Here is a 23,726-nt window from a genome sequence, read left to right on the forward strand (position 1 = left end):
TTACTGTAGGGATAGTAGGAAGACATGGGGAAGACGAAGATCAATGGAGGATGAGAGAATACGTGGGTTTTTTAGGAAAACCCTAACCTCGAGATCACGAAGGTGATCTCAAGCCTATTTACGCTAGATTTAACCTAATTCTTAATACTTCAATCCCCCTTTTTCTCATTATTCTTACCCCTTAAATAGGGTTCACCCTATTAGGGTTTAATATAAAATATAATACCCCTATAAATAAAATATTCCAAAAATTCCCATGTGGCCTAAATTGAAATAAAATAAAGTAAATTAAAGAAAAACAATAAAATATTAATGTTATTGTGTTCATAACATTACACCCCCTGGAAGAATGAACTTGTCTTCAAGGTCGAAGTTAGGTCTGCGTGCCCATGCCGATGTCTCCATCCCTTCTCAAGCGTCAACCGCAGTATCTGTGGCAGCCCTCTGGACTAGAAAACTAAAACATCCACCTAGAGAAGCATGTTTTTTTTTTTTGTTTTTTTTAGTTTTACATTTGGATCTCCCACTCGCAGTTTTATGTTTCTCTGCTAGAGCTCCTCATCCCCAATTGGTAGTAATTTTCAAAATACCTAGGGCGACCATTGACTAAGAGCACAACTGTCCTATAGTTGGAGAGTGGTCCAGCCCATATCGCAAGATCTCCCTCCATGCGAACCTTCTTAGCTTGAACACCAAGATAATCTTGGTTCACTGCTACCACTTCCTTATTCCCAATAATTTTCAAGGTTTCCTTGGTGGCATTCCGCACATCACATCCGATTAGGAGAGGTGCCTTAGAGATAGCCCATAAACTGAAGTGTGTGATGTATTCATCATTGGTCATACCTCTATTTCCTACCTCAAGCATTTCTGGATCATTCCAACCACCAGGCCGTGCAAGCTCACCATACACTTCCTTCATATCAGCACTGGAGACCATGCCTCTTCAAGTTTTCTAGCAGTCCGCAAAGCACTCAACCCCGGTTCTTTTGGCCTCTCCAAATCCTTAGCATAGCCCCCCGGATCATGAGTAGCAATACCAAGGAAGTGCCCAAGACCATGAAGCATGAAAACAACACCCAATCTCTCAGCCATCATATCATCAACATCACCATTAATTAAGCCACCAGCCACCAATGACCAGAGAATAACTTTCTCTGCTAGCTTGTACATGTCCATCCAGCTTACTCTAGGTCTCATTATAGAGACAACGTCATTATGGGCCTTAATGACTGCATTATAGATAAGATGTTGATCACTCATAAATTTACCATTCACAGGAAAAGAACAAGTTATGTCAAAACCATAAAAATGGTATTCAGCTCCCATATCTAGAAGTGCCATGTCACCATCGTGTAAAATCCTATCATTTGGAGCAGTAGCATGCCCATAATGAAGAATAGAGCTACTTTCACCAGTAGCACATATGCATGTGTATGAACAATCTCTACAACCTCCATACATGTACACAGGATGGAGAAACATGCTCTCCAACTGATACTCTTTCATGCCCATTTTTGTTTTGCGCATAACCTCAATATGAGCCTCCAAACTTATATCATTACCATACTGTATGAGTTCAAGCTCCATTCCTGACTTAAATATACGACATTCAGTCAAGATAGGATGCAATGTACTACGGTCTATTTCAAACTTCTCCATTTCCTCAAGCTCTGCAGGTTTGGAAAATTTGTTGCTATTAGTATTAAGCCCGTACAAGAGAAACAAGAATGGCTTTCCCAATCCTTGGTAGTAATGTCAAGCACCTAGCCAATACTACCCAAAAGACCGGCCTGTTAGGAGCGTAAGACTTAGGTACTTAACCCAGGACCATGGGTCAATGTGGGCCATAACACCACACCCCCCTTTGTGAGCTGACGACCACTATGGCTTAACAGATAGCGATGGGTACCGTATGGAGACCGCATCCATGACCTGTGGAATTCCTGCGTCCGCTAGGAATCGAACTCGCGACCTAGCCAAAGCTCTGATACCAAATGTCAAGCACCTAGCCAATACTACCCAAAAGACTGGCCTGTTAGGAGCGTAAGACATAGGTACTTAACCCAGGATGAGGGGTCAATGTGGGCCACAACATAATGCCAAAGAATATACTTCCAGAGACCTTGACTTTTTTTGTCAAAAGAATAGCATTATCCATCAAACATTGTATGCCTACTGATGTGAAATTTAATTACATCGGCTTTTATACCTCGCAAGCGTACGAATCATTCATGTAATCTAGCAGGAACCGAGGGTCATATCTATAGGGAGGACTGAATTTTGTGTATTCTTCAGTCAACTAGCCTCACCAAATATGATGAATTAATCTGAACTAAACACTAATTATATCCTAAATTATCAAGCAATCATCTGGTTAACTACTTGCACAACAGGAAACATCAACTCTGGATTTTAGCATGATACGTGCCTCTCTCGAGCGCCACGTAACCATGAATCCGGATTCTCAATCCTTGCGTCTAGCCCCTCTCGGGCGCCTAGAGTTAATGTCGGATTACAATAAAATGCAGAGAATCAATTTCCTATTGTGATGATGCTAAAATTATCGACTCTGGATTTTACTGTGATTTGTGCCTCTCTCGAGCGCCATGTAACCACGGATCCGATTTCTCAATCCTTGCGTCTAGCCCCTCTCGGGCGCATAGAGTAAAAGACAGAAATCGGATTAAAATACCAAAATCCAACCTAAATTATAATCCTACCCTAACTAGCTAATTTAAACAAATATCCGGAAAACAAATATTCAATAAACATTAATTATCAAATCACATTTAATAAACATTCAAAACCTAAGTTCAAACTATAGAAAAATTAAATTCCAAAATGACGGATTACTCCCCTTCTCCTTCCTCTCGCTCGGACAGCAGACTCATTCTCACGGGTGCTGCAATTTCCCGAAATTGATGGTTTCGGGTAGCAAGAGCGAGTGGCCGGAGGTAGAGACGACGTCGGCGAAGAAGGATAGAAGCCCACGGACGGAGGTGACGACCGACGAAGAATGGAACGAAGCTGAAGTCCTCTAACCGGCTCTCATCGAGTCTCAGTCGGAGTCGGAATGGCATCGGAGATGGTCGGAAATGGGTAATTGACGCCGGGAGATGGTCGGAATGCAAAATCGGCACCGGAGGAGCCCTCTTGGGTCACCTCTCGGCCTGGCGAGCAGAAACTGGCACTGTCGAACTCGTCGCGACGGAGACTCTCTCGAGCTCTCCTCGGGTCTATTCTCGGTTGTCGGACGGCGGTGGACGACAATGGCGCGGCGAATGATGGTGGCAAAATCCTCTCTGGTCTTCCCCTGTTTTGGTTGACGGTCCTCTGTTTTGGTCGACATGGCTCTGTTTCATCGACCGTCACCTTGTTTTAATATGATTTTCCCTAAAAAATCACCTCCCTTTCACTAAGGGTATTTTGGTAAATATCTCATTCTCCACCAAAATTCTCCTAAAATTCCATAATTGAATCCATAAAAAGTATTTCAGGAAGAAATAAACCCTAAAAGCAATGAAATATAATTCAGGAGAGAAAAATATGCAATATAGACAGTGATTAATGCCAAATTCAATAAATGCACGTTTCATTTGAAAATCGATAAATAACCACCTATAACACAATTATAAGGGTTATTCTATTATAATTAACCTAGTTCTCATGTCAGAATATGGCATCTATTACACCCCCAAACCTAAATCTTTGTTAGTCCCTAAAAAACAACAATCGAACCAAAATTAAGCCTACGAAAACAAAATACCACTTTCGTAGGGAGCACAAATGCATTTAGCGCATGCAACAAGCCGTTAAACCCCTACTTTGCAGTAGTGGATGAGTTATCTCTCGTGAGGGTTTGCATGGAATTTACCCACAAAATTCATCTAAATCAATAATACAAAAAGAAAAGTGAAGAAAATTTACTCCTCATTAGCATATGACCAACACTTAGTATCGTAAAATATCTGAAAATCATTTGAAACCCTGCTCAGTTTGAAAACCTGTGTAAAATATAGCACATTATCAATCCAAATACACTCATTGTTACTCCACCTAAACCAATGTGACCCAGAAGCAATTACTTCAACAGAACAAAGAGGCAACAAATAACAATAAAATCTTGGTCACATCACAATTAAGAGAAAATAGTAGAGTAAGCCTGTTGTCTGACAATCACAAAAGAAGTATACCAATTTCAATCTTGACCTGCAACTTCTTTCACTTTACCATTCATCATCAAAGTTAAGGAAGCACATTGCTTCCAGATTTAAACCCATTTTACGCTATTACCAGCGCATTTTTTCTATTACCAACGTAATTGATCTTTCATTGAATACTTTTGGTATTACCACCATTTTGTATTCGTCTTCACTGCACATGCACTTATTTTTAAGTAACCGACTATTCCGGTGCATGTGTTGTGGACTCAATAGTACACCGAGTCACACAACGAAGAAGACAACAACAACTCACTCAATAGGATTTAATTCTTATATTTCTTTGAGTAGGATTTATTTCTAATATTGTTTTAAGTAGGATTTATTTCTTATATTGTTTTAAGTAGGAGTTATTTCTAATTACTTTTTATGTAAGGGCATTATGGGGAATTATTGTAACCCTAACCCTAAAACTCCCTATTTAAGGGATAGGTATGAATGAAATAGGTAAGCTTTGAGATTTTAGAATAACCTAGTCTAAATAGGTTGGGATCACCTCTTGATCCCGAGTTTAGGGTTTACTCCAAAAATCCAACCTATCATTCACCCTCCATTGCCATCCATCTTCACCCAAATTCATCCACCATCATCCCTACTAAGAAAAGGAGCTTCCTGCCCCTTTTCCAAGCCCAAAGAGGAGGTCTATCCTCCTTCTCGGCAGCAGCAGTAAGAGAGGCCCAATTCCTCCCTTACCAAGCAGCAAAGTGAGGATTTTTATCCTCAAATCTTGACCAATTCCTGGTGCAACGTGGGAGCTGATCATAGCATCAAAGAAGATGTATTAATCTATCCCAAACTCGTGTTTCATGTTATTTAAGAAAGAAGGATTGTATTCTTAGCTAGAGCAGCAACAAAGAGGGCCAAACCTTCTTTGCCGTGACCAAGAAAAGAGAGCACCTTCCTCTAGCAAGGTCAGCATTGCTGTGGGGTCTTCTACCTAGCACAACAACTCGGTAGGACCCTCAAAAGAGGATCTTTCCTCCTGGCCAAGCATTGGTTAAGCAGAAATACTCATACACAGACCCTTGACGTGAAGTGAGTAAATTCTGAGTGCTGGATTCACAAATCCCACGCCGTGTTACTCGATCCATGACCCGGGACCGTAACAACTTGGTATCAGAGCAGGGTAACATGGGGGATAATATCAGCAATGAAGAAATCCAAATCAGTATACAAAAGATAGAACATAGCCTTGAAACAGCACAACCAGTGTTGGGAAAGGTTTGTGGTTTGGAAGAAGAGATGAGCCGAATCATTAGCATGCTACAGGAGTTGAGGACAGAGAGACATCAGAGTCCAGAGGTGAGAGAGGTTGCTCAATCATATCACAGAAGAGGGGAGCAGTGGCCTGGGCGCACTGCTATCCAAGCACCTCAGCATGGAGGCACAATCCCAAGGTACACCAAGTTAGAGTTTCCCTCTTTCAATGGTTCTGTGGATCCCGTAATTTGGTTGCATAGATGTGAAATTTTTTTTTTGAACCAAGGGACTACTGAATGGGATAAGGTGCAACTAGCCTCTTTCCATATGATAGATGAAGCCATGTTATGGGTGACTCAAGTAGAGAAAGAGAGACCGGGAATGACTTGGGGAGAATTTAAAAATCTATGCACAGTTAGATTTGGGCCTCCCGCCAACAGCAACCCCTTGGGAGAGTTAGTCCTATTGAGACAAACGGGTTCGGTGGAACACTATCAAAAACTCTTCCAGGAAAAGTTGGCTCGTGCTGGAGAGAGGGTATTGGTTGACCAACAGGTCTCCTTATTCACAACAGGTCTCAATGAGTATTTACGGCTAGAGGTAGAACTCCTTATGCCCACGGATCTAGCTCATGCCATGAATATGGCCCGAGTAATGGAACAACGACAACAGTTGCAGCAACGTAAGCCGGGTTGGTCGAGTGAGAGGAACACTTCCTCCACGTGGCAAGGGCGCCGCTATAATTCATCTCAGGGAGCATCTACAGCAGCACCATCCAGACACACTCCGACTACGACTCGGGTAGCCGATCCCCGCCCTGGTAATTCCCTACCGAGCTTTATAAAAAAATTGTCGAGTGCGGAGATGGCAGAAAGGCGGTCCAAAAATCTCTGTTATAACTGCGATGAGCAGTATCGGGTCGGACACCAATGTAAATGATTATTTTGGCTCGAGATGGAGGATTCAGAGGATCCAGAGGAACCAGAGGATATTATCGAGGAGGAACCACCAGAGATATCTTTGCATGCTATTACTGGGCAGAAATCGCCTACTACAATGCAAGTCCGAGCTCATGTCATCGACCGAGAACCGGTGGGACTAGTCGACTCGGGAAGTACACACAATTTTTTGAGTTTGACAGCCGCACAACATCTCCAACTCCAGATACACACTCATCCGACAGCCACCGTCTCAGTGGCCAATGGCGAGAAGGTCCCTAGCTATGGGATTAGTAAGGTGGTAACTTTTTCCATTGGATTTACTTCATTTAACGAGGAATTTTTTGTTATTCCCCTAGCGGGATTTGATATGGTTTTAGGCATTAAATGGTTACAAACATTGGGGCCCATTCTGTGGGACTTTTCGGCTTTAACCATGAGCTTTGATTTGGCCGAAAGTCGGGTGCTCTTACAGGGCTGTCAGGTGGACAGGGCCCACCGTATACACACTTTGCTGACACAGGATCAGCCTGACAGTACTAGTGATGGTCTGGTTGAGGAGTTCTATGACCTCTTCCAGGAGCCTTCGGGGTTGCCTCCCATGAGGCACTGTGACCACAGGATCTGTCTGAAACAAGGTCCTGAGGTAGTGGTCGTGCGACCATACCATTACCCACACCTTCAGAAGGACGAGATAGAGCGTCAGTGCCATGAGATGTTGAAACAAGGTCTTATTCATCCTAGCCACTCCCGTTCTCTTCACCCGTCTTACTTGTGAAGAAACATGATGGGACATGGAGGTTCTGCGTGGATTATCGGGAGTTGAGCGTGCAGACAGTAAAAGACAAGTTCCCGATTCCGGTAGTGGATGAGTTACATGGGTTGTGGTTATTCACTAAACTCGACCTCCGTTCGGGATACCATCAGGTCTGGATGCACCCCTCTGATATCGAGAAGACGGCGTTCCGCACGCACCATGGCCACTTTGAGTTTATCGTCATGCCGTTTGGGTTATCCAATGCACCCTCCACTTTTCAAGTTTTGATGAACGAGGTATTTAGCCCCTATCTTCAAAAATTTGTTCTTGTATTTTTCGATGATATTTTGATATATAGCAAGTCGGTTGAGGAGCACTTGGCACACTTGAGGATTGTTTTCGACTTGTTAAGAGCACATCAGCTCTATTTGAAACACTCCAAGTGTTCTTTTGCGGCTTCACACGTGGGATATCTGGGACACATTATCTCACATGAGGGGGTTACGGTGGATCCCGAGAAGATCCGAGCTATTCACGAGTGGCCGCAACCACAGTCGTGTTCTGCATTACGGGGTTTTCTGGGTCTTGCGGGCTACTACCGTAAATTTATTCAGAACTATGGGCCAGTGGCAGTACCATTGACGAGTTTACTCAAGAAAAATTCCTTTATTTGGAATGAGGGGGCCACCACGTCGTTTGTGGCACTCAAAGCTGCCCTCGTATACGCGCCAATATTACAACTTCCCAACTTTGACGAATTGTTCATGGTAGAGTGTGACGCTTCGGGTGTGGGCATGGGGGCCGTTTTACAGCAGCTGGGCCATCCTATTGCTTATTTTAGCAGACAGTTGGCAGTCCGCCATCACAAACTGGCAGCCTATGAGCGCGAATTGATTGGGTTGGCCAAAGCGGTCCAACATTGGAGGCCTTATCTCTGGGGCTGGGCTTTTCTCATACGCACGGATCACTACAGCCTTAAATTCTTACTAGAACAGCGTTTGACGACGTCGCCACAACAACACTGGATCAGTAAGTTGTTGGGGTTTGACTTCTCGGTGGAGTACCGTGCGGGGAGATTAAATAAGGCGGCAGATGCCTTGTCACGGTGTTTTGAAGATCAGCAGTCGGTCTATTCTATTAGCCAGCCGAGATTTCTCATTATGGACTTGGTGCGAGCAGCACATGCTACTAACCCTGCACTACAGGAACTGCATCAGCAGATCTCAGAAGGGACAATGAATGTGAAGTGGTCCATCTAGGATTCACTTATTTATTATAAGCATCGAATTTTCCTTCCACCTAAGTCCGAGTTGATTCCAGCTATTCTCTCGGCCTACCACGACAGTACACACGAGGGGATCCAGAAGACCTTGCACAGAATTCGAGCTGATTTTTATTGGCAAGCCATGAAAGCCTCTATTGCGACTTATGTTGGTGACTGTCAGGTATGCCAGCGCAACAAAGCCGAGCACTTGAGTCCAGCCGGTCTTCTCCAGCCTCTGGCCCTTCCAACGCAGGTTTGGGCCGACATTTCAATGGATTTTGTGGAAGGCCTACCCCTGTCAGCCGACAAATCTGTACTTTTCGTAGTGGTTGATCGATTCTCCAAGTACGGGCATTTTATACCGATGGCTCATCCGTATACAGTAACACGGGTTGCTCAGACTTTCCTGGAGCAGATAGTCCGCTTACATGGCATTCCAGAATCCATTGTGAGTGACAGAGATGCAGTTTTCATGAGCACCTTTTGGCGGGAACTGTTTCGCTTGAGTGGGACTAAATTGAAGTTCTCCTCCGCCTATCATCCACAGACAGACGGGCAGACTGAGGTGGTGAACCGCACCATCGAGATGTATCTACGGTGCTTGGTGGGGGATCGTCCGCGGCAATGGGTTCAATGGCTTCCGTGGGCCGAATATTGTTACAACACTTCGTTCCACTCTGCATTGCAATCCACTCCTTTTCAGGTTATATATGGCCGGGATCCACCTCGCCTCCTCTCGTATAACCCAGGGTCCACCCACGTGGACACGATTGATCACGCACTCATAGATAGGGATCTACTGCTACAGAATATCACAGAACGGCTACGACGTGCCCAAGCTCGGATGAAGGATGTATACGACAGAGGCCACCGTGAGGTCTCTTTTGAGGTTGAAAAGTATGTGTGGCTACGGCTCCAGCCCTACCGTCAGCAGTCTCTACCGGGACCTTCACGTCATAAGCTCTCACCCAAATTTTTTGGGCCGTTTCCCATTCTTCGACGCGTGGGACCAGTCGCCTATCAACTCAAATTACCGCAGTCGCCTATCAACTCAAATTACCGGACACAACCAAAATTCATGATGTGTTTCATGTCTCTCTTTTGAAGCCGCATTCCGAAGTACAGCCTACATCCACTCCATTCCTACCACCAGTTGATCATGGCGAGGTTATTCTTAACCCAGTTGCGGTATTACATGCACGGCTGACCAATGATCATTGGGAGATTCTCGTTCAGTGGACGGACACTGATCCCGACGCTGCAACATTGGAACGTGTGGACATCTTCAAACAAGTCTACCCAGCTTTTAAGCTTGAGGACAAGCTCTTTCTCCATGGGGAGGCAGATGTTGTGGACTCAATAGCACACCGAGTCACACAACGAAGAAGACAACAACAACTCACTCAATAGGATTTAATTCTTATATTTCTTTGAGTAGGATTTATTTCTAATATTGTTTTAAGTAGGATTTATTTCTTATATTGTTTTAAGTAGAAGTTATTTCTAATTACTTTTTATGTAAGGGAATTATGGGGAATTATTGTAACCCTAACCCTAAAACTCCCTATTTAAGGGATAGGTATGAATGAAATAGGTAAGCTTTGAGATTTTAGAATAACCTAGTCTAAATAGGTTGGGATCACCTCTTGATCCCGAGTTTAGGGTTTACTCCAAAAATCCAACCTATCATTCACCCTCCATTGCCATCCATCTTCACCCAAATTCATCCACCATCATCCCTACTAAGAAAAGGAGGTTCTTGCCCCTTTTCTGAGCCCAAAGAGGAGGTCTATCCTCCTTCTCGGCAGCAGCAGCAAGAGAGGCCCAATTCCTCCCTTACCAAGCAGCAAAGGGAGGATTTTTATCCTCAAATCTTGAGCAATTCCTGTTGCAACGTGGGAGCTGATCGTAGCATCAAAGAAGAGGTATTAATCTATCCCAAACTCGTGTTTCAAGTTATTTAAGAAAGAAGAATTGCATTTTTAGCTAGAGCAGCAACAAAGAGGGCCAAACCCTCTTTGCCGTGACCAAGAAAAGAGAGCACCTTGCTCTAGCAAGGTTAGCATTGCTGTGGGGTCTTCTACCTAGCACAACAACTCAGTAGGACCCTCAAAAGAGGATCTTTGCTCCTGGCCAAGCATTGGTTAAGGAGAAATACTCATACATAGACCCTTGACGTGAAGTGAGTAAATTCTGAGTGCTGGATTCACAAATCCCATGCCGTGTTACTCGATCCATGACCCGGGACCGTAACAACTTGGTATCAGAGTAGGGTAACATGGGGGATAATATCAGCAATGAAGAAATCCAAATTAGGATACAAAAGATAGAACATAGCCTTGAAACAGCACAACCAGTGTTGGGAAAGGTTTGTGGTTTGGAAGAAGAGATGAGCTGAATCATTAGCATGCTACAGGAGTTGAGGACAGAGAGACATCAGAGTCCAGAGGTGAGAGAGGTTGCTCAACCATATCATAGAAGAGGGGAGCAGTGGCCTGGGCGCACTGTTGTCCAAGCACCTCATCATGGAGGCACAATCCCAAGGTACACCATGTTAGAGTTTCCTTCTTTCAATGGTTCTGTGGATCCCGTAATTTGGTTGCATAGATGTGAAAATTTTTTTTTGAACCAAGGGACTACTGAATGGGATAAGGTGCAACTAGCCTCTTTCCATATGACAGATGAAACCATGTTATGGGTGACTCAAGTAGAGAAAGAGAGACCGGGAATGACTTGGGGAGAATTTAAAAATCTATGCACAGTTAGATTTGGGCCTCCCGCCAACAGCAACCCCTTGGGAGAGTTAGTCCTATTGAGACAAACGGGTTCGGTGGAACACTATCAAAAACTCTTCCAGGAAAAGTTGGCTCGTGTTGGAGAGAGGGTATTGGTTGACCAACAGGTCTCCTTATTCATAGCAAGTCTCAATGAGTATTTACGGCTAGAGGTAGAACTCCTTATGCCCACGGATCTAGCTCATGCCATGAATATGGCCCGAGCAATGGAACAACGACAACAGTTGCAGCAACGTAAGCCGGGTTGGTCGAGTGAGAGGAACACTTCCTCCACATGGCAAGGGCGCCGCTATAATTCATCTCAGGGAGCATCTACAGCAGCACCATCCAGACACACTCCGACTACGACTCGGGTAGCCGATCCTCGCCCTGGTAATTCCCTACCGAGCTTTATAAAAAAATTGTCGAGTGCGGAGATGGCAGAAAGGCGGTCCAAAAATCTCTGTTATAACTGCGATGAGCAGTATCGGGTCGGACACCAATGTAAACGATTATTTTGGCTCGAGATGGAGGATTCAGAGGATCCAGAGGAACCAGAGGATATTATCGAGGAGGAACCACCAGAGATATCCTTGCATGCTATTACTGGGCAGAAATCGCCTACTACAATGCAAGTCCGAGCTCATGTCATCGACCGATAACTGGTGGGACTAGTCGACTCGGGGAGTACACACAATTTTCTGAGTTTGACAGCCGCACAACATCTCCAGCTCCAGATACACACTCATCCAACAGCCACCGTCTCAGTGGCCAATGGCGAGAAGGTCCCTAGCTATGGGATTAGTAAGGCGGTAACTTTTTCCATTGGATTTACTTCATTTACTTCATTTAATGTCCCTGGGTTTGCCCAAGCTGTTTCTGAAGTTATTTGTCTTTTGCAAGCAAGAGCATTTCCATTTGCATTCATACATTACAACAAGGAATTTCACTGAGGTATAAAAAGGAATGAGTTCAAACAGGCATACAAGACTATTCAGACTAACATAGATCAACACTAGATTTACATGTTCTCTTTTGTAACTAAGTTCCAAGTCTAATGCAATAGTAAGTTATCCCACTGAATTCGCATGGATCACAATAAATGATATCAGATTTCTAATAGGCATATTCTACACAGTTTTATGAAAAAAATTGAATCACATTTGAGCAACTTATTTTAACTCTACTAACGTTAACCACATACTAAGAGGAGTAATTTGAAAACCACAAACAGAAATCAAAAGAAAATTATTACTAAGACATAAAAGAGTCTTCCAACCACCCCCCCCCCCCCCCCCCCCCCCCCCCTCCAAACCTAAACCTGACATTGTCCTCAATGGGGAAAAGTTAAAACACCAGAATGACTACAAAAAGAAATAACATCTAAAGAATAATAAAATTCATGGAAACCACATGCTCCATTGGCACACAAGAAGTAAAGCTAAACCAAAACAGTGCAAGGAAAAAAGATATTAGCAAACACCCCCAAACCTAAAGCATGACACATCATCAAATAAACCAACTAACAATCACTAAAATATCTGATTTACTATACGATTTATTGCTGGCCTTAACGTCTGTTCTGGTGCCAGTCTTCTCGTCTAGCAGCTACTACTCCATTTGACTCACAACCTAGCTAGTTATACTCCAACAGAGTAAGGGTTAAGCTCCCGCAGGGCTCCTAAATCCATAGGTGGGACCATATGTGTTTGGTCATCAACAATAATACCGAAGAGTCAATAAAGACCCCCAGGAATGATACATAGTCTCCCTCGAAGAAGGTTTACTCATATCAGCCGTACCCGTAGGTAATCATCCGTAGATGAAACCGCTATCCCACATCAAACTTTGAAGAAATCTCCGTGTGACTGCCCACTGAAGGCAGCATGAATCACGCACTGAACACAAGTCCTTAAGTTACTCACCATAAGGTTTTCATTCAATACTTCAAGATCGAATTGGTCAATCCTAGAACGGTTGCTTGAGTACAGACCTCTCAAACTAGGGACCAAAAGTCTGGTCATTGACTACCAGAACCATTTATGCTCTCAACCGGCAAGAGAGTACCCAGTGCCCATGATGGGGCCGGCATCGTCGGGGGACCTCCAATCAATCAAGACCAGAGTACACCAAAGGTTATCCCAAATAAGAATGAATAAACCAAAAATAAAACTGTAATGTACAAAGGGATAGAAACGTGGGGATTGCCCACAATGTGCTAAGTTTATAGTCGTAAGCAAGATTCTGAACTGCATTCAAGTCCTCAATGAGCTCCGGGTAGGATGAACTAGATGGACACATTTGTGTGGGATGAGATGAACCAGAGCATATGGCACAGACAGTAGATGGGTTAGGAGCAGGTGAACTCTTGGACACCATAAGGGCATCAATTTTTCTAGTCAACCCCTCAATCTTGGCCATGAGCATGGGTGTTTCACTAACCTCGTAGAGACCCCCTCTTTTGGCTTTGTGGGATCTCTTATCAACATTAAATGACCAACCCCATTGCTGAGATTGATCACTCAACGTTTCAAAGAAGTCCCACGCCTCACTAGCACTCTTACCCATCAAACTCCCACCACTCGTTGCATCGACCATGGATCTAACCTGGGGTGTAAGACCTTGATAAAAGTATTGCACTAAATGCCATTTATTAAACCCATGATGCGGACACCTACGAATTCTTTAAAAAATGTTTGATGTGGGAAAAAAATTTCAACCGATCTTGTTTACTCCAATAATCAGGAATCTTATGAGTTACAAGATAGTTGACTATGTCAGCAAACCAAGGCAACTGGGATACTTGGAGAAGTTGTTCATCAGGGAAGGAATCATTTAAAGGAAGGAATCCTTCCTGAGGTGCTACACAAATCCTAGATAGATGATCAGCAACAACATTCTCACAACCCTTCTTATCTCGAATCTCAAGGTCAAATTCTTGCAATTGCAAAATCCATCTAATCAAGCGAGGTTTAGTGTCCTTGATGGATAATAAGTACTTCAAAGCAGAATGATCAGTGAACACTATAACCTTTGACCCTAACAGATATGATCTGAATTTGTTCAACGCAAACACAACAGCTAGCAACTCTTTCTTAGTGGTAGTGTAATTCAATTGAGCATCATGAAGAGTGCGGCTAGCATACTGAATGACACAGGGAATTTTATCCGTCTTTTGCCCCAAAACAGCCCCCAATGCATAATCAGAGGCATCACACATCAACTCAAAAGGCAAAGACCAAGTAGGGGGTTGGACAATGGGTGCAGTGGACAAACATTTCTTCAGTGTCTCAAAAGCATGAATACAAGCATCATCAAAGGCAAAAGCAACATCTTGAGCAAGCAAATTCGTCAAAGGACGAGAAATTTTGCTAAAGTCCTTAATGAAGCGCCTATAGAACCCAACATGGGCAAGGAAAGAACGCACCCCCTTCACATAGGTAGGTGGTGGTAGATTGGCAATTAGGTCAACCTTGGCTTTGTCCACTTCTACACCCCGCTCAGACACTACATGTCCTAAAACAATTCCTTCTTTTACCATGAAGTGGCATTTCTCCCAATTCAAGACTAAATAGGACTTAATGCAACGGGACAATACGAGTGAAAGATTGTGCAGACATGTATCAAAACTAGAGCCAAACACAGAAAAGTCATCCATAAAGACCTCTAAAATGTCACCAATCATGTCAGAAAAGATACTCATCATGCACAGTTGGAAAGTGGCGGGCGCATTACATAAACCAAAAGGCATGTGTCTGTAAGCATAGGTGCCAAACGGACATGTGAATGTGGTCTTTTCCTGGTCTTCTGGAGCAATGGGAATTTGATTGTAGCCGGAGTATCCATCTAAGAAGCAATAAAAATTATGGCCGGCCAATCGCTCTAGCACCTGATCAATGAAAGGTAGTGGGAAGTGATCCTTCCTAGTGGCGGAATTAAGTTTGCTATAGTCAATGCAGACACGCCACTTGGTGGTAGTTCTTGTGGGAATCAATTCACCACTCTCATTTTTCATTATCATTATCCCCCCTTTCTTAGGGACAACTTGAATTGGACTCACCCAGGTGCTATCGAAAATAGGGTAAATGATTCCTGTCACAAGCAACCTGATGACTTCTTCTCTCACAACCTCCAGCATATTGGGATTTAACCTACGTTGCAAGAACTCTTACCCATCAAAATCCCACCACTCGTTGCATCGACCATGGATCTAACCTGGGTGTAAGACCTTGATAAAAGTATTACACTAAATGTCATTTATCAAACCCATGATGCAAACACCTATGGATCAAATCCTTCCATTTCTCCCAAGCCTCATAAAAGTGTTCACCCTCCTACTGCATAAAGTTGGAGATTTCTCTCCTGAGGGTTGTAGTTTTCTGAATGGGAAAGTACTTGGATAAAAATTTTGTGACTAATGTGTCCCATGAAGTAATGCTGCCCACCTCCAAGGAATTAAGCCAAGACTTGGCCTTATCCTTAAGTAAAAATGGAAAAAGTCTTAACCGAATAGAGTCATCTGAGAAATTATAGAATTTGAAAGTTGCACAGATATCTAAGAATTCCTTGATGTGGTAATAAGGGTCCTCCTTCTCCAACCTATAGAATGTAGGGAGGAGTTGGATCACACCCGGTTTCAACTCATAACTGGCGGTAGTAGTGGGTGGCAATATAATGCAAGAAGGTGATGTGAAGTGGGATGGGATAGAATAATCCCTCAAGGCTCTATGATCACCGGCTGTAGGTAACTGTAATGGTTCCCCTTTGGCCATGGTAGCTCCTAACTTGACTTCTGGTGTTTTCCTACAAATATGTTCTACTTCTTCAACAAAGGGAGCTAATTGTTCACCTAAGGAGCGGCACCCGTGCATAAAAACACAAAAAGAAACAAAACGAACTATCAAATTAAGCTAACAAACTCACTACTGAAAATACGAACTAACTAGAAGAAATAAAAATAATTCCATACAAAATCACCAAGATAAAATTATGAAAGCAAAAAATAAAATAAAATAAAATAAAAATAAATCTAACCTAAGACCATGGAGAACAAAGAAATACACTTAATATGTGCCATATTCTGTTGATAAAAGTATTGCACTAAATGCCATTTCTCAAACCCATGATGCGGACACCTACGGATCAAATCCTTCCATTTCTCCCAAGCCTCATAAAAGTGTTCACCCTCCTACTGCATAAAGTTGGAGATTTCTCTCCTGAGGGCTGTAGTTCTCTGAATGGGAAAATACTTGGATAAAAATTTTGTGACTAATGTGTCCCATGAAGTAATGCTGCCCACCTCCAAGGAATTAAGCCAAGACTTGGCCTTATCCTTAAGTGAAAATGGAAAAAGTCTTAACCAGATAGAATCATCTGAGAAATTCTGGAATTTGAAAGTCGCACGGATATTTAAGAATTCCTTGATGTGGTAATAAGGGTCCTCCTTCTCCAACCCATAGAATGTAGGGAGGAGTTGGATCACACCTAGTTTCAACTCATAACTGGCGGCAATAGTGGGTGGCAATATAATGCAAGAAGGTGATGTGAAGTGGGATGGGATAGAATAATCCCTCAGGGCTCTACGGTCACCGGCTGCAGGTAACTGTAATGGTTCACCCTGATTGGCCATGGTAGCTCCTAACTTGACTTCTGGTGTTTTCCTACAAATATGTTCTACTTCTTCAACAAAGGGAGCTAATGGTTCACTTAGGGAGCAGCCCCGTGCATAAAAACACAAAAAGAAACAAAACGAACTATCAAATTAAGGTAACAAACTCACTACTGAAAATACGAACTCACTAGAAGAAATAAAAATAATTCCATACAAAATCACCAAGATAAAATTATGAAACCAAAAAATAAGATAAAATAAAATAAAAATAAATCTAACCTAAGACCATTGAGAACAAAGAAATACACTTAATACGTGCCTCCCCGGCAACGACGCCAAAAAACTTGATGTGAAATTTAATTACATAGGCTTTTATACCTCGCAAGTGTATGAATCATTCATGTAATCTAGCGGGAAGCGAGGGTTATATCCACAGGGAGGACTGAATTTTGTGTATTCTTCAGTCAACTAGCCTAACCAAATATGATGAATTAATCTGAACTAAACACTAATTATATCCTAAACTATCAAGCAATCATCTGGTTAACTACTTGCACAACAGGAAACGTCAACTCTGGATTTTACTGTGCTACGTGCCTATTGCGATATTTGAAAGGAGCTCTAGGAAGAGGGCTTCTCTATAAGAACCATGGTCACTTCAACATAGAAGGATTCTCAGATGTAGACTAGGTTGGATCCTCGGATGACAAAAAATCTACTTCGGGATATTGTACAATGGTTGGAGGGCACTTGGTTACATGGAAAAGGAAGAAGTAGAATGTTTTTGCAAGGTCTAGTGCAGAAGTAGAATTCAGAGCCATGGCACACACAGTTAGTGAGCTTCTATGGACCAAATTCCTTCTCACTAAACTGGGAATCTATAAAGAAGCTCCTATGGATCTATATTGTGATAATCAGGCAACAATACATATCACATCAAATCCAATCTTCCATGAGATAAAAAAACACAATGAAGTAGACTGCCATTTCATATGAAAAAATTTCTAAACCAGCATATTATCTCTCAAACATATATCTTCACAAAACCAAGTTGCAAACATTCTCACCAAACAAGTCACTCAAAAGATCTTGTCCACCATCTGCAGCAAGCTGGGAGTTTATGATATTTTCTCACCCCCAACTTGAGGGGGAGTATTACATTGTGGAACCCACCATGGTTGCATGAGCTGGTCACCATGAGAATGTGAGATGACATCTTTATCATATGAGTCATCACATGAGCTGGCATGAGTTGGAAGATGTGAATCACGAGCTAGAATGAGTTGGAAGATTTGAAGATCAAGTGGGACCCAAAAAGATAACCACGAGCTGGTATCTTTATCACATGAGTTAGAAGATCAAGTGGGACCCATAATGATAACCACGAGCAGACATCTTTATCATATGATCTCGTCCTCATAAAAGAGTTTTAGTTTGAGTTATGTTAGTCTTCTAATTATGCTGAGCTATTTTATTATGATAGATTTATGTTTAAGAGTAATAGTTTGGATGTAATTAGGAGAATGGTAGTTTAATTGTACTTGAGCTCTACTATGTTGGGATCTTCCCAGGCCATGGATCTCGTCACCCTTCTTTCCTCTCTTCCCTCCTCCAGATTGATTGTTGACGCTGGAAGAGAACTCTTGTTCTTTGAACGTGTAATGGTGGAATCGGAATGGAATGGATTGAGCTTTTAAGGAAGCTCAAGCTAGACCTCTGAGGGAGAATCCGACCTGGATAAAATTAATTTACCCAATGCTTACCTTCATTCAGCTTTTCCGTCCCAATAAATATGTTTGGGGTCGAAAATACAACTTAGACCCATGGGTCAATTGGTTCATGCCAAATTACATCCAAACCAAACCAAACAAAATTTAACATACATGGAAAGGGAAATAATTTAATTCTTACGCTTGTTGATAACTCGGGATGCTATGGAGTCCATAACATCACCCCCCCTCTTGGAGAAAGAGCTTGTCCTCAAGCTCGAAAGAGGGGTGGAGAGCCCTGAAAGCAACTAAGGGCTCCCATGTAGTGTCACTGGGGTCAACATCAGCCCATTGCACTAGAACCTCCCAATCGCTCTGAATGCGGCGAGCCTGCAACACCTGCACTGAAGTAGAAAAGACCCGACCTTCATGTAGCGGTGGCAGAGGCGTGTGTAGCAATGGGGAGTCTCCATGGAAGGCCTTCAATTGGGAGACATGAAACACATTGTGGATATTGGCTTCTGGTGGAAGCTGCAAGTGGTAGGTGGCTGTGCCAATGTGGTCCAGCACCTGAAAGCGACCATAATATTTCGGGGAGGGTTTGTGACATTTGGGCAGTCAGTGAAAGCTGCCTGTAATGTTGGAGATGTAGCCACACATAATCTCCAGGAGAGAAGAACACTTCCCGGTGCTTCTTATCATAATATAGTTTCATTACATGTTGGGACTCCTGGAGATGAGTGCACACCTCACTGAGCATGGCGTCCCTTTCTGCTCAAGCCTGGTCCAAGGTGGCGACCATGGATATACCTGGTTCATATGACAAAAGTCGAGAAGGATCTCTGCCATATACTACCTTGAATGGAGTAGTGCGGAGGGCGCTGTGGTATGATGTATTATAACAGAACTCTACCCATACCAGCCACTTAACCCACCTTGTAGGTGAGTCACCCACAAAACAACGAAGATACATCTCAATCGTCCTGTTAACTACCTCGATCTGTCCATTAGTCTACGGATGGTAGGCGGAAGAGAACGCCAATTTTGTGCCTTGCAGCTTGAATAGTTATTTCCAGAACGTACTGGTAAATATGGCGTCCCTATCACTGGTAATGGATGCAGGCATCCCATGTAACCGGACAATGTTATCCATGAAGATCTGAGCCACGTGAGCGACTGTGTAGGGATGCACCAAAGGGAGGAAATGGCCATACTTGGAGAAGCAGTCAACCACAACAAATATCACGGATTTAGCGGAAGAGGGGGGAAGACCATCAATGAAGTCCATGGAAATATTTGACCATACCAGTGATGGTAGCTGAAGTGGTTGGAGCAACCACGCTAGACTTAATGATTTGTTTTTGTTCCGTTGACAAATCTCCTCATAATTTTTTACACTGCTTTTCATACCTTTCCAATAAAAATCTCTACTAAGGTGGAAATATGTTTTCTGTCTGGCCTCATGTGTACTGTCATGGAAAGAGGCTAAGATACTAGGAATAAGTGGCGAGGTGTGGTGCAGAAAAATCCTATTCTTGAACAAGATAAGACAATCCTGGATCGTCCAATGCATATCCGATGTCCCCTGCTGAATATCATGATATAATGCAATGAGTTTCGGATGCTGATGTGTCTCTTCCTGTATAGAATCTAGCAAAAGAACTCTGAGCTAACTGATAGCATGTAAGTGAGGCTCTGGAATGTCCCGACGAGCAAGGCATTGGCCCCCACATTCAAACTTCCAGGTTTATACTCAACTGTAAAGTCAAACCCCATTAGCTTACTCAACCAGTGTTGCTGAGGGGAGGTGGTGAGACGTTGCTCAAGAAGATACTTCAAGCTGCAATGATCGGTTCGAATAAGAAATGGGCGCCCCCAGAGATATGGTCGCCAATGCTAGATTGGTTTAGCTAAAATGATTAATTCCCTTTCATAAGCCGCTAGTTTGTGATGGTGTTGGCCAAGCTGTCGACTGAAATAAGTGATCGGGTGGCCTTGTTGCTGTAACACTGCACCTATATCGCCGCTTGAAGCATCACATTCCACTACAAATAACTCATCAAAATCTGGGAGCTGCAAAACTAGTGTTGAAGATAATGATTCCTTCAACTGCTGAAAGGAATGTTCCGTTGTCTCGGACTAGGTGAAAGCATTTTTCTTGAGTAGATTGTGGAGCGGCGCTGCAATCTGGCATTACCTGCAGATAAATTTTCTATAATACCCATCGAGGCCCAAAACTCCCCTTAATGCTGATGGAGGTGGGAGGAGGCCAGTCTGTGACGGCCTGAATCTTGCTTTGGTCAACCTTCACCCCCAACTGCTGAAATAACGTGGCCCAAGTATGCCACCTCGGAGGTACCCATAGAACATTTGGACTTGTTTAAAACCAAATGATGGGAGCAGAGAAGAGTAAATACCTAGTGAAGGTGTTGAAGGTGCTCGTCCCAGTGTTTTCTATACACCAATATATCATAAAGAAAAGAACATATTTCCACAAGAGAGAGCTAAATACCTCATTCATGTGGGCCTGGAATGTGGATGGCGCATTGGAGAGACCAAAGGGCATGATGAGGAACTCGAAATGACCATGGTGCGTGCAGAACGCGGTCTTCTCCACATCTGAAGGATGAACTCAAATCTGATGATAACCTGACTTCAAGTCTAACTTGGTAAATATAGTGGTGCCATGTAACTCATCTAACAGCTCCACCACTGGAATGGGAAATTTGTCTTTGATTGTATGAGCATTGAGCTGCCTGTAGTCCACACAAAACCTCCGCGACTTGTCATGATTTTTTACCAGTAACACCAGGGATGAGAAAGGAGACCTGTTGGGCTGAATAATTCCCTGGATAACCATATTTTGGCACTGGCGCTCAATTTCATCCTTCTGTAAGTGGGGGTAATGGTAAGGCCGAACCACCACAGGTTCAGTCCCCATGTGCAATCTGATGCGGTGATCACAGTGGCGAATAGGCGGAAGAGCAGAAGGTGCCTGAAATAAATCTTCAAAGTCTGTAAGTTATTGAGATAACTTATAGAGCTCGGTGCTCTGGACCTGAACAGCTTGAAGTGTGCTGGGCACAGTAGCATGTGTGCCATGCAAGGTTATCTGGCGCTAGGCCTCTATGAAGGTCATGGTCAAGGCCTGAAAATCCCATAAAATAGGCCCCAACATTTGCAGCCATTTAACTCCAAGTACCAAATCAAATCCTGCCAGAAGAATCACCAAGAAATCGAAAAATCAAGAGTGACCCTCAATAGAAAAGAGGGTGGCTTTAGAGATACCCACAGTGGCAATTTTGGCCCCATTGGTTACTGAAACTGAGAGGCATGTATTCTTCTGGATGACTAACCCAAGTTGTTCTGCTGCAGGCTAACTGATGAAGTTATGCGTGCTGCCCGAGTCAACTAAGGCTAGTAACTGTAGAAGGTGCAACTGTGCCCGAACTTGCATTGTGTTGGAACTGTGCAGGCCAGTCATGGCATGGAGTGAAATAGTTGGGGCCTCTTGGTCTGTCTCAACAATGTCCTCCTCGGGTAGTATGTCCTCAGAATCCGCATAGAGAATTACACTGAACAATTTTTTGCATATGTGACCCTGGACATACTGGTCATCACAATTAAAACAAAGGCCTTTGGCCCTCCTCTGTTCCTTCTCTTGTCTATTTAATTTTTTTATGTAAGGGGCTGGTGGTGTGGAGGAAGAACTCTCTGCATGCTGGGCTAAAGTAGGACCTGTACGTGGAGGCCCTGAATAGGGTGATGGCGCAGTGGTATTTGTCCTGCTTGGCCAAGCTGGTTTTTTTATTAGGATTCCTTTAGAACACGCTATTTAGTATCAATTGTTCTGGCCAGATTCATAGCGTGGTCCAAATCTCTAGGGCCATGTAATTCAACCTCTAGATGCAGAGCCTTAGTCAATCCAGTAGTAAAGATTTGAACATTCTGGGAGGGCCTGACAAAATTACTAGCTCTGGCCAAACGTTCCTGGAAGGTCGTTTGGTACACATCAAGTGGGCCTGTCTGTTTAAAATTTATCAATTTGCCTAACGGATTGCTACTGGCTGGAGGACCAAACCTTATCATGAAAGATTGTCTAAATGTCTCCCAATCCTGAACCAAATGTTCATTTCGGAATTGTTGGAACCATAGGAGCACTTCATCGAGCATATGGTATGCGGCCAACTGGACCCGGTCATCCGTCGATGTTTTTTTATGGTAAAAGAATTGGTCACATTTGTGTAACCATATCATGGGGTCCTTAGACCCATCAAATGCCGGAAAGTGTAGTTTCACATACTTGGGAACCGAATTTGGTCTCAGGGTGTGAGGTGCCATAGGTGGATGGGGGTGGCGCAACAGTGGTGGAGGAGGTGGTGGTGGCTGGTGGAGCTCGGTCGGTAGAGAATAGGCTGCTGGCGGCGGTGGTCCTCGACCCCCACCTTCATCAAGTTGCCGGAGAATGAGCTCTAGTGTCGTATTCATGGTCTCCATTGAAGTGTGAAGATCATCAATACCTGCATCTGATCTTTGACGATTTGCATCAATAAGTTGATGCAAATCCTCGGGGGAAGTGGAATCCCCAAGGGTGTACCTGTTTGATACCAAGATGTTGGGATCTTCCTAGGCCATGGATCTCGTCACCCTTCTTCCCTCTCTTCCCTCCAGATTGACTGTTGACGCTGGTAGAGAACTCCTGTTCTTTGAACGTGTAATGGTGGAATTAGAATGGAATGGATTGAGCTTTGAAGGAAGCTCAATCTAAACCGCTGAGGGAGAATCCGACTTGGACCTCCGAGGCAGAATCTGACTTGGCTAAAATTAATTTACCAATGCTTGCCTTCATTCTGCTTTTCCATCCCAATAAATATGTTTGGGGATGAAAATACAACTTAGACCCATGGGTCAATTGGTTCACGCCAAATTACATCCAAACCAAACCAAACCAAATTTAACATACATGGAAAGGGAGATAATTTAATACCTACACCTGTTGATAACTCGGGGTGCTATGGAGTCTATAACATACTACTTTCCTCTACTATAAATAGAGGTACTTGTACTCGGATTAATAATAAGAAAGTGAAGTCGTTATTCACTTCTCTCTCATGAAGACTTCCTCTCTAGCCTAAACTCTTTTTCTTTTTTTCTCTCTTATCTCCTCTCTACCCGAGAACTCTCTCTCTCTCTTTTTTTTCCTCTCTCACATTGCTCGAGACTTCAATAAAGGGGTCCTAAATTCAACAT

General features: G+C 43.3%; 2 protein-coding genes, 2 non-coding genes and 1 pseudogene across 4 annotated transcripts; 2 read left to right on the forward strand and 3 right to left on the reverse strand.

Moving 5' to 3' along the window:
* Window positions 1-535: 535 nt before the first annotated feature.
* Window positions 536-922, reverse strand: LOC137943708 (alpha-galactosidase 1-like). The gene has a single exon (XM_068789148.1). It carries the CDS (start codon window positions 920-922, stop codon window positions 536-538), a length of 387 nt encoding a protein of 128 aa, XP_068645249.1.
* Window positions 919-1,749, reverse strand: LOC137943709 (uncharacterized; annotated as a pseudogene).
* A 13,670-nt stretch (window positions 1,750-15,419) lies between these two features.
* LOC137945100 (small nucleolar RNA R71) lies at window positions 15,420-15,526 on the forward strand. Its single transcript, XR_011110917.1, has one exon. It is a non-coding gene; the product is annotated as a small nucleolar RNA R71 (small nucleolar RNA).
* Window positions 15,527-16,273: 747 nt separating this feature from the next.
* On the forward strand, window positions 16,274-16,380 carry LOC137945091 (small nucleolar RNA R71). Its single transcript, XR_011110909.1, has one exon. It is a non-coding gene; the product is annotated as a small nucleolar RNA R71 (small nucleolar RNA).
* A 5,927-nt stretch (window positions 16,381-22,307) lies between these two features.
* On the reverse strand, window positions 22,308-22,973 carry LOC137943710 (uncharacterized). Its single transcript, XM_068789149.1, has one exon. The coding sequence runs from the start codon at window positions 22,971-22,973 to the stop codon at window positions 22,308-22,310; it is 666 nt and encodes a 221-aa protein (XP_068645250.1).
* Between the last annotated feature and the right edge of the window lie 753 nt (window positions 22,974-23,726).

This window comes from Aristolochia californica, unplaced genomic scaffold, assembly GCF_029961685.1.
Source record: "Aristolochia californica isolate CCGP_79_NKW_82.1479 unplaced genomic scaffold, dmAriCali1.0.hap1 SCAF_11, whole genome shotgun sequence".
Lineage (NCBI taxonomy): Eukaryota > Viridiplantae > Streptophyta > Magnoliopsida > Piperales > Aristolochiaceae > Aristolochia > Aristolochia californica.

Bases quoted from the DNA above. Each gene is read 5' to 3' on its own strand.
- LOC137943708 (XM_068789148.1), bottom strand. From the start codon at position 922: ATGAAGGAAGTGTATGGTGAGCTTGCACGGCCTGGTGGTTGGAATGAT.
- LOC137943710 (XM_068789149.1), bottom strand. From the start codon at position 22,973: ATGGAGACCATGAATACGACACTAGAGCTCATTCTCCGGCAACTTGAT.